An 11,550-nucleotide genomic window follows, 5' to 3' on the forward strand; every position below is an offset into this window, starting at 1 on the left:
ATACTAATTTAGGCTAAATATGCAAAAGGGTCAAACATAAATTTAAGAAGTAGCATTTTCCAGAAGTTAAAAGCAATATCTTCTGGCATATTTTATTAAAAATGTGTGAGAAGGGCCTGAAGGGTGTTCTTCAGTGCTAGATACAGGCCAACAGAATGCTCTAGTCAAGCCCAGATATTACAATGTAAAGCCATATAAGTATCTATATGTTTGTCCCAAAGTGATCTATTTCATCACTGGCTTGCCTGCTTGCAGGAATTAATTATCACTGAGGTTACAGCAGTGACAAGAAAACTTCCTAGAGCACACAGATTTGGTGACTAGGAGAGGAGCAATGACAGGATGGGCAAATACTGAAAAACAGCAATCAGTTTTCTGTGAGCTAAAGAAAGGGCTGTGTCACTCTGGCAAAGCTGAGAGGACCTTGGATTTCACTTTTATGTCCTATACTGTAATCACTTGGCCCTCAGAGGGTCTTGAACATGTGCAATCACTACACCAGGTAGTACTTGTAAGTGCTTGGCTTGGAAGGCAGGAGTAGGCCCAATGAAGAAGAGTTTTTACATGGTAGGACTGGGTTATAACCAGTTGTCTTCATTTGTAGCAGCAGTGAGGTAGCTATTCAATATATAAGCATGTATGCATTTTATTTGTATAATTTCTACAAGTGCGCTATCCAGTTAGCTTCTTCTAGTGCTTTGGCGACTAAATTGTTCAGTGCTAAACAAATTAATTCTTCTCTTGAGCCTGGCAGTAAGGGGTAATTCCTGCTCTCGGGTGTGCTGGCTGTTCAAGACTGGTGCCCAAAAATCCATAGTTTTTTACTTGCTCATTTGCAAACAAGAAGTAGGTTGGGAGGTAACCCTTGGCTCTGCAAGCAGCCACAGCGATGAGGTAGTGAAAGTCCTGCAGCACTGCTCGGGGGCCCAGAACTCTGGGCTGCTGCAGAGGCTGGGAGCTGAAACTGAGCACTGGCCACATCACCCCATCCCCTCTTTGGCCAGGGATGCAGCACCCAATCAGTGCTGCTGCCAGACCCCTCACAAGTGGATACCTTTCTCAGGCTTTGATACAGGGCTGGCATTACATACCTGTTACTCTTGAATGACCCCGTATATTTTCTGTATAGGTCAGGTTGTTTTCTGTGGGTAGCTGAGATCTGTCCAGTATAAACATGAATATATTTCTTAGCCTTGAGGGAGACAGAAGAATCACACCAAAACCAGTGAGAGAGATGGAGGGCTGAAAGAGGAGTTGCTCATGTTGCGATCATTGAATGCTGCCAGATCTGCCTTCCTATTTGTAAAACTAGTTGTAGTAAAATCTCAGACGAGGCCTGATAAAGCTTTGTGGCACAAAACCATTGTAAAGGGAGGAGGTGTTGAAAAACATGTTACCATACATAATATGAATTCACTATGCACTTTTCCAGAGGTGCTCTACAGGGTGTATGGTGTACTAAACACAATGTCTCTGTGCTGCCTTTGAAAATTATTTTTGTAACTGAAATTACAAAACTTAGCATAAATTTATTAGGTGGGCAATGAATCGAACAAAGAACAATATGCTATTCCAGACCTAGGTGACTGGTTCATTTGTGATTTGATTGAAGAGAGGGCACAGGTCTTGCACTTGGCACTGTTACCCATCAGGTGCAAGCTGGAGCTGGGAGGAGTCCCAGGGGTGGATGCCAAGGGCTTCTCCTTGTGAGTGAGAGCTGAGCTTGCTCAGGGTCAGACCCCCTGGGCTGTGTCCAACATCTGCTGCTCCATCTTTCCCACACTGCATGGGCCGCGCAGGTCTGTGCAGCAGTGGTGGCTCTCCCAGTGTCCCTGCTCCGCAGGTGGGTGCTGTGCAGCGAGGGACCATGTGCAGCTTGCACCTCCTGGTTTACATTTGTCACAGTCACCTTGACCTCTGCTTGGGCCCAGCCATGTTCATGTCTTAATTTTCAGAGTGCAAAGCCCATACACAGGATGGAAATAAGGCAGTGCTCCTCTGTCTCTAAAGCAGCGTTCTGGATGGGTTTTTGCATGAGAACTTTGGATGGAGAACCGTGTCCTTGACCAAATCATGTAGTCTAAATCAGGGCATACTTGAATGTAAGTAAACTCTGAGAAGGTGTTTTCATTAGGCAGTACATTTCTGAATGATAGAAGTGATAACACACTTGAATAAGTGTATCATTTGTTCACTGATTAAGTTTGTTCCTCTCCAAAAGATTCAGTCCTTCAGATAATTATGGAGAAATGGAGGAAGTGGCAGTTCATATGCAATCGTAGTAACAATTCAGGTTCTGGTTTTGACATACTGAAAACTGGAAAGGTTTACATATTATTTTAAAAAGCAGTTGACAAAAATAGCACATGAGTGCCAAGAGGACGTTAGACTGCTTTGTGTTTGCAGACAACACATTAACATGTTGTGTATTTTCTCTGAAGGAAGTAGAAATTCGAAACAAAGACCTGGAAGGACAGCTGTCTGATCTAGAGCAACGTCTGGAGAAAAGTCAGAATGAGCAAGAAGCTTTTCGCAATAACTTGAAGACACTTTTAGAAATTCTTGATGGAAAAATATTTGAACTAACAGAATTACGAGATAACTTGGCCAAGCTAATAGAGTGCAGTTAAAGAAAATGGGATTTCAGTGCCAATCAGCTTAAAGATGCACTGTCTCTCTTCATAGGACTGTGTTGGGCTCTGCATCAAAGTTGCACAAAATTAGAAAATGCTCCTCTGAGATGGATTGTTTTAAATTTGACTTGTAATTCAATGTAAAATTTAGAACTTAGCTTGTAGCCAGTTTAAGAAAAAAATAACTGACAAAAAAAACTTGAATTACAAATTACCTCCTTTTACATTATTGGCCACAGATAACTTGAAAAACATTAACAATAATTGAATGCAATCCTTTTCTAATTATCAGTGATGGAAGAATTAGCAGTGTCCCAGGACACACCCCATTTTGTGACAGATACAATATAGGTTATTGGCTGTTTTATTTAAGATATTTAAATACTGTGTTTTGTGCAAAACTTTGTGATGACAGCCCTATGTACTTTGTTCTAATAATTTCTCAGGATATGTTGCACTGTGGAGAAGCAGTGCCGGAACAAATTTATTCTTGCCAGGAAGGAGAGAGAGTTGCATCTTTAATTGAAACAAATTTACTATAATTGCTTGTATAAACTTCTTCTTTTTTGTTTTTTTGGGGGGGTTGGTTGGCTGGTTGGTTTTTTGGTTTTTTTTGGAGCTATACATATATACTGGAAGATACCGTATTTCTTTATGGAGCTTACTTTGGTGTTCTACAATATTGTCCAATGTAAGGTTTAGTTTTTCATATGAATTCCATGTACTTACAGTGAGATAGTATCTTCCACTTAACTAAATTTTGAAGCCAACCAGTGATAGAAGGTGAGTCCCAAGGGAAAAATAAAAAGCCCAAACTGCCCTGAGAATTTTAAATGTAAACTTAACATTTTAAATTTGACCTGCACACATAACAAGGAATGGCCGGTTTTCTTTTTTCTGGCCTTGATACTTATATTGAATGTTCAATTTGCTGTTATTCTGTTCTGCAAGAGCCTTTTTCAGAATGTGACATGAAGTAGAGGTTCTGTGAATAATGGCTTACGGGGAGCACTGTTCTATTACAGATTCATTAAGAGCACAGAGGTACCGCAAGGGATTGTTCGTACACTGAACGTGTCTGGCCAAAAAGGCTAGAAGTTTTTCTTGAAATTTTGTTGTCATAGCAAATTGAACTGAAGACATGTTTACTCTTTTATGGGTCTTCATATCACATCTTTATCCAAACTACACCAGGCAATATTCTGAACTGTTAATTAAGTGTTTAAAAACAAGACATTGAATTGAATTATCCTTAGTGAGCAGGTTTTAAAGTTGTTTTGATGTAATTTTAACAGACTTTTGGCAAACACATATTTCTTTATATAATAGATTTATTTAAAAAAACCCAACTCTTTGAAAGGTAAGCCAATTGTCATGTGTCTTGCATTACAGTGCATTCTTGCCATAAATTGCTTGTAATGCTGAAGAGGGCTTTTTTAAAATGTATGAATGAATGTCAAACCTCAGAGTTGAAAGATGCACGAACCTTTGTTTGCTCCCCAAATTAATTTGAATGTTAAACATGAAATCTAGCTGCTTATTCAATTTGTAGAACAGTTTTCTTCACTTAGATTCTGATATTCAAAACTAGAAAAGATAAGTTTGTTTTCATGTATGTACTGTGTGTATGTACCATATAATACACGCAGGTTGTCATTTATATTGGGAAGACATGCTTTATTTCTAAAATATCTTTTTCTTTTCCCTTAACTGATAATTTATCAGGTCTCCCCTGACTAGTCAGGGAAGTGGCTTAGGTTAAATGCTAAAACTGTCATGTATTATATGGTATGTAATATACACAATGTTTACGCTTTCTCCATATTTTTTAGGGTATTTTCTCACATTTATTAAAGGGGTGGGGGGAGCTTGTTTCATTGTGCTTCTGGTTGAAAATTTTGTGGTGAGCTACATGTTAATCATTCAGGGGATTTTAGACAGTAGTGTGTATATCTTCATCAGGTCCATATGAGCAGATACAGCCAGTTTTTAATTTTCCTGGGGATATTTGGGCCTGATTCTCCTGTCACTTGTGCTGCTGTAAACCAGATGTGTCCTTGATGTGATGTCAGCAACATTCCGTTGGCATAACATCCATGGAAGTGTAAGGAGAATTCGGCCTGTTAATGCTCAGTGGACATAATAAGGATGAAGAAAGAATAAAAAAAAACATAATGATGGAATAAATGTAATATTATTTTTAATGATATTATTCTTGACATTTTTAAAGATATGATGTCATATGTGTGGGAAAAATAGTGGACAGAAATATTTCCACTTAAATTTTGTGAATATGTGTGGTACATGAGCATTTCTATGTATAAGTACACACACATATGTATATACAGAACGTGGAAAAATTTAGATGTGCACATTTTTAATATTTTCCTATTGAAATTAAATTTAAAATTGGAAATTGATATTTGAGAATTTCTTTTTCTCATAGAATAGATAAGCTTCATTTCTTTTTTTTTTTTTAATAATACAATTATTGAGGGCTGCACCTTTGAATTCCCAAATAGTTGCCAAACATAAATATGGGATGAGGTGGACATACGTGCACATATAAATAAAATCCTATGTCTAAGACTATTTTTAATGCTTATGTACAGTAGGCAAGTGTTTAGAAATTGTGATCTAAAATTCATACTTAGGTGGCTATACCTACTGTAGCCTCTTCACTTCTGTTTTAACGTAAAGGTTTTGCCATTTGAAACATTACTGTCCCAGAGACAAGTACTGTACATTGTATCTACCTTTAATGAAACTATGGGAATATGTATACAAGAAAACAGTGTTCAGTACTATAGCCTGAAAACATGACCCTGAACTTGCACTGGAGAGGAGAGCAGTTACTTTGTGTATAAATTTACATGGCAACTACAGTCTTGGGGGAAAAAAAAAACCCAACCAAAAAAAAACCAACAAAAGAATTACCATAAGCCTCACAGAAATACAGAAATAGAACGAAAAAAAAAGGGGGAGAAAAGAGAAATTAAACCCACAGTTCTTTATTTTTAAATACACTTGCTATTCTCTGGAGAATGTATTACTCTTGTTTTTTTTTTTTTCCTTTAATCTTTTTCAAGTATGTGCAAGTGATAGCAGCAGCTACCTTAATCTTTCAGGTGCTACTGGATTTTGCATTATTGTGTTATGTTGTGAAATCCTGACTTTGACATAAAAAATTTTTGTAAGTATATCCCCGTCTGGATAGCTAGTTTTTGGAGTGTATTGTTCATAATCCATATGCCTCAGTGATCCAGAAATTGCATTTTTCTATGTGGACAAAGTAAAACATGTGAATTAAACTGTCCATTATAGATGACTGGAAGTTCCTTTTCCTGGCCAATATATCCAGGAAAGAGGAGAAAAAAATGAACTGATAATGCAGAAATGCGGTCATAACATCTCTAAGAAAATACATTTTCAGGTAAAATACAAATAAATAAATAAATAAATAAAGGGCTAAACCAGTTGTTACACAAATAAGTATCATTTAACGCTATCGGTGGCATTCCCAAGATAATTCCTTTAAAGAAAACCTTAGAATTAACAATGCATCAATTAAAGATTAATGTTTTGGGATATGTCTTTTCTGTTGTCAAATGTGAAAGGTTTCTGATTTCTGCTCATTTTTCTACCAGTTGGGGATTAACTTCAGGTTTGCCTTCAATCAGAGGCTAAACCTGATTTCATTCTGTCATCTCATATATTCCGTACTGAAGTGGCTGCTGAACAGCACTCCGTGAACACTGCATTCAAAAGTCAAAATCAAAGCCATTTTTCAGAAATACTGCATGGAGAGAGGAATGGAAAACTGTTGCAGACCTTAATTCTCTGCAGAGCTGCAGATATCAGTAAAAGCACTTAACTTGGTTAGTTGCAAAAACCTTAAGGCCAAAGACAGATCTAATTAGAGATTAGATCTGGATGTCAGAAGACAATTAAAAAATACCATCAAGAAACTCCATCCCAATGTGTGTAGTTCAGTCTCACTAACTGAACATGCCAGTTAAGTGCACACCTATACACTGGGGTTTCTTTTTCAGAAAATGGACCTGACTCTGCTAAGCAATGTTCAAACTGTCTTGTTTACATTTTCTTAGTAATGCTGCATTTGTGCACTACCTCGAACAGTGCTAAGCAGAGACCATATCATGGAATGATATTAAATTATATACACATTATTTGAAATCTGTGGTTTTGCTTAGCAGCCTTAGTTCCTTGTTTTACTCCACTTACTTCAGACAAGATGGATGCATTTTCCCTGTTTTGTTAAACATTTTGAAACAATGAGCGGAGTTTTGTGTTAGATCCCAGATCGCAGATCAGTTCAGCTCGTGTCCACTCTTCTGGCCATACCTAGCCTAAAAGCAGGTGTGAGGCTAAATGTCACAATACCTCTAGATACTATAGACATAAGGGGGTTTTCACACCATAAGGGGTCTCATAGCTTGCCCGCCACAACCTCTCAGGGACCTGCAGTGGCCAGTTCTGCTTCTGCACTGCTGGCAGCTCATCATAGGACCAAAGAAACACAATAAACCTACTTTCCCCCTTATCTCTGGGTCTTGCATAAGCAGAGCTCAGATGCAACGATATATCTGGCATTCCTTAGTATTTTCAGATAAAGGCATTGGAAGGAAAGTAACTATCAAAGGTGTTGTAAATTCGGGGTGGGTGAGGGAAGCACAGATTTCTAAAAGATTCCCTAGTGTGGAACCCTTGTGTAGCTGTAAAATCGGCGAGAATGATTTGCATAGGGAATGACAAACCACCTGAAAGGATCTCACTTTCCTTAGGTGCTCACATCATGCTGACATTGAGCACACCTGGCTTGCCCCAAAAGTCCACTCTTGATTGCTAGAGGCTTCCCAAGGTCAGCACTGGGGGTGTGTTTCATGAACACAGCTGAAGTCCTGACAGTCTGCAAACCCCATGTCCTTTCTGTCTTTTACCTTCACCACTCTAGAGGTTTGATACCAGTATTAGTCATCAGTGCTCCCTGTTTTCTGCTGCCATCCGATCCTATGATGTTTGTTCCTGCGATGGTAATGGATTTCTGAGCTGAGTTTGGGGTTTTTTCTTTCTTTTAACTTGCACGTAGTTTCCAACCTTGTTCCCTGCTTTGGGAATTCTCATCTGCTCTCATCCAAGCCTCATCTCACTGCATGGATCCAGCAGTGTGTCAGGTGCTTTCGCTTCCATTAGATTGAGAATAGCAACATAGACATTTTCTTGGAAGAGAACTTGCATTTCTGTGACTGTGGTAATTCTTGAAGAAGAAGGATTTTTTCCCCAGTAGATCAAGAAGGAGGGCAGAACTAAGGACCTTCACAAACAATACCATGCATCCAGGTGCTAAAGGGAGAGGAAGAGCTACACTTGAAAAGGTATGTGTAAACATAATCTGTGTATATGGATTTCCTCTTGTTGAATTAAATATGGTCATGCAGATACTTGCAGAGAGGGAACAAGGCCTTTGAAATTCTCTGAGTCTGGCTTGTATTTTGTTAAATGTTCAGTGGAATTGTGTCTAAACAAAACAAAAGAAATTTGAAGCAAAATGACCTTGTACTTGCCTGCAGGAGAAAGATTATAGCCCTCACTTATGGATGGAAATTTTAACATTAAATCTACTTATTTCTTCACATCTGAATATATATGGTTATTTTTGTAATTCCAGCAGTTTTGTTTCTCAGGAATCTGCAGCAATGAGAACCAGAAATCCATCAGTGTAAGGTACAGCTCTCTTTGACTTAGTGAGAGGAGCCAGGGTAGAAGTATGTAGCTGAGTGCCTCAAGTAGTATTTCATGCGAGCATCCTGCATCTAGTCCCTGCTGCACAGCCTCACTGCTTCACCCTGCCAACTGCACTTGCTGTCTGTCCCAGAAGCAACCAAGGAGGGCTTGCTGTCCTTTGTTCAGAAGCTGCTGCTTCAAAACTGTAGCTCTGTCATTACCAGTCTGGAGTCCTTTTGCTCCAGAGCATTTTGCACAGTCAGAGTTTTGCTTGCAGGGGAAGAAAAGGGGAAATTTCATTCTGTATATCTTAAAGAAGCAGAGTAATATGTAGATTTGCTATAAGCTGCTTTTCCCCACCTCTTTAAAAAGAAATTATGAAAGCTTTATTTGAGGTGGTTATTGTTACCATTTGAACTTACCAGCCAAAACTTTCATTATCCTCTATTTCTTGCATTTTTTCTTTCATTCTGTCTGTGTTCTTTTCTCTTGCATAACATGGAACAACCAAACATGTTTATAGTCAATATAAGTCCTAAACTGCTTATGGAATGAGAAACATAAATATTCAGTGTCAAGCTCACCCAGCAGGGACATCAGTAACCCAAAAAAACCCAAAACCCACCCACAAAAGAGATACCTGTGGGAATGAGGTGCTGACTGTTATGCATGAACATCTCAACCTCAGTGAGGAAGCATTGGGGATCTCCTAAACAAGCATTACTGAGGCATGCTACTAGAAAGTACCTTGAATCAGAGCTGTCATAGAGACAGCAATGCAAGTATTTTCAGAAGACATGAGTTTTCATGCTCTTCACCGATGATGGTAACTGTATTGCACAAATAGAAAATACCTATAAGGCACATGTAACTCAAGTTAAAATGCAAAAATGTGTTAGGATTGACAGCAAAAGTTCCCATCAAACTAGAAGATTTCTGTCATCAGCTAGAATAGGTGACAGGTCTTTTGCAAATGAATTATAGCTATGTTGGAAATCTCCATGAGAGAACAACAAGTACAAAGACAAGAACAGTTCTCTGTACCTGAGTCAGGCTGGGAAATCCATCTATGAGACTTAGTCTTGAGTAACAGGTTGGGTAGGTGGCAAACAGTACTGTCCTTTCAGAGGGGTTTAAAGGAATTTTGACACTTGGGCCATGTTGCAGTGATCAAACTGTGACAAGGACATAGATATCTAAAATCCAGAAGGGAATAAGGCCTCATAGAGCACAGAGCTGGTCAGCTCTGTGACTGAGCAAGCAAGTGCACTAGAACTGCTCCTGTGCCCAAACATGGAATCATCTCTCTGAACCTGGCAATGAGGATGACTCACATGGGATAAGAACAAGCAAGTTCACCAACCTTGAGGGCAGTTTTACAGCTCAGCAATAGCTGTTAGGTGGCTGTGGAATTTGTCATAGTATTTCAAGTCTCTATTTTGAGGGGCTGCACCAGAAGAGGCGGCCACTACAAGAGGCAGTTGTAAGGTGACTTCCATGGCTCCCACAAGCACAGTGCTGGGTCTTACATGGCATAAATGCTGGCATGCAGCTACTTGGAAAATAGCCAGCTGGTGACAGTGGCATGTCAAGGGATCAGGCCTTCATCACCTGGAAGGTCTTCATGGATTTAAGTGAAGAAATTCTAATTTACATTATTTCAGGGTGAGGTTTTTTTTTTTTAACTGAAACTTCACAGCTTGCTATTGCAATGACACATTGATGGGTTAATAGAAGACACTGTCCTGTTGGGAAACAGCTAGGCTCCTTCCACTGAGAAGGGAGCAGAAGCTAAAGTTTGCATTCAATTAGCCAAGCTGGTATTAGTGATAGTACCAAGCACATCCTTATCCAGAAGCATCCCTGCAACCTTGAGCAGCCACAAAGGACTGCAGCAAACTCATTCATCTGGGCCTCAAAAGGCAGGGATTCTGTAGTTATCTCAGGCAGCTAATGGCTGGGAGCAGGACCCAGGTTTATCCCAGACGGCTGACAGCGCAGTCTCAACAAATGCTGTCTGGAACACAAAGTTTCTGTTCAAAGTTTCTTACTGCAAATGGAGATTAAAAGCTGAGTACTTGAAGGGTTGGGGTTTTCTGCAAAATGGGACATAGCACTAACTTGGAAATGTAACTGCTTTTGAGTATTTAAATATGATGCATGTTATTTTGTACACCAATAAAGCAAAGCATGCCCTGGTAGGCACTGTGTGGCTCACGTTTTCCCTGAATACATAGCCCAAGTAGACTTTTTTTAATTTAAAGACTGACAAACCTGAGCTTCTAAACAGAGATTTGCTTTAACAGAATCTTTGACTGAGGACAATTTCTGCACTCCTATAATCTTTTCCCAGAATGGCTGAATGAGAGTAGGCACCCTCTAAGTATTACTTGGGGTTTTTTGACCATCTCCTGGCCACAAGCACTGATAGAATGGCCCATGAATGGTCAGACCTTGCAAAAGCCAACAGCCTGACTTACTCAGCACAGTTTGACATAGAGCTGAGTGACAGAGCAAGGTATGGGTGTGTCAGGGGCACATAAAACACTGTGGTAAAGCAGGGAAAATAAATTTCCTCCTGCAGTGGTGCTGGGCAGGAGAACAAACGTTATGTTTCAACTTCCTCTGCTATTAAGAGAAGACTTTTCAGCAGCAGAAATCTTTAGGAAACCATGACAAAAATATATGTATGCCATTGACAGAACTCTAGGATATGTGCTTTTTCTTTCTTTTTTGATACTATAAATATTACTTTATAATGCCAATTTAAGACATTTTTTAACATATCATTAGAAACCAAGAGCAGTGTGCAGTGGTTTTTCTGTCAAATTGCTTTCACAGGACTTTGTCCATTCCAACAGTCATTTTACTCACAGCCAAGTGCATGTGATGGGGAAAATGGCCATCCTTTTATGGTGCTTCAAAAGAAGTTGATTCATAAATGTCTGTTACTGGTGTTTAAATTGTGCTTTTAACATGCATGGCAGTTTGAGCATGCACTGATGATTTTGTATGCTAAGAACTCAGTTACACTCTTACTGAAATTGAATGGGATTAAAATAAAGTACTGAGGAAGAAAAAGTATAGTTAATATAAGTCCTTTGTATGAACTGCATGATTCTTCAATCTTCCTTATTCCTGACTTTTAAACAGTAATGTACAAAGGGAATGT

The 11,550-nt window shown here is 39.1% G+C and overlaps 1 protein-coding gene across 1 annotated transcript in view; it reads left to right on the plus strand.

The window, feature by feature from the left end:
* HOMER1 (homer scaffold protein 1) overlaps positions 1 to 5,053 on the plus strand; it is an 87,297-nt gene extending 82,244 nt beyond the window's left edge. The window contains exon 9 of the mRNA XM_063180499.1: positions 2,442 to 5,053. Within this exon, the coding sequence (XP_063036569.1) occupies positions 2,442 to 2,630 (189 nt within the window). The 3' untranslated portion in view covers positions 2,631 to 5,053. The remainder of the gene's footprint in view (positions 1 to 2,441) is intronic.
* Positions 5,054 to 11,550: the final 6,497 nt, after the last annotated feature.

The sequence above is a fragment of the Melospiza melodia genome, chromosome Z (assembly GCF_035770615.1).
Source record: "Melospiza melodia melodia isolate bMelMel2 chromosome Z, bMelMel2.pri, whole genome shotgun sequence".
NCBI classification, from domain to species: Eukaryota; Metazoa; Chordata; class Aves; order Passeriformes; family Passerellidae; genus Melospiza; species Melospiza melodia.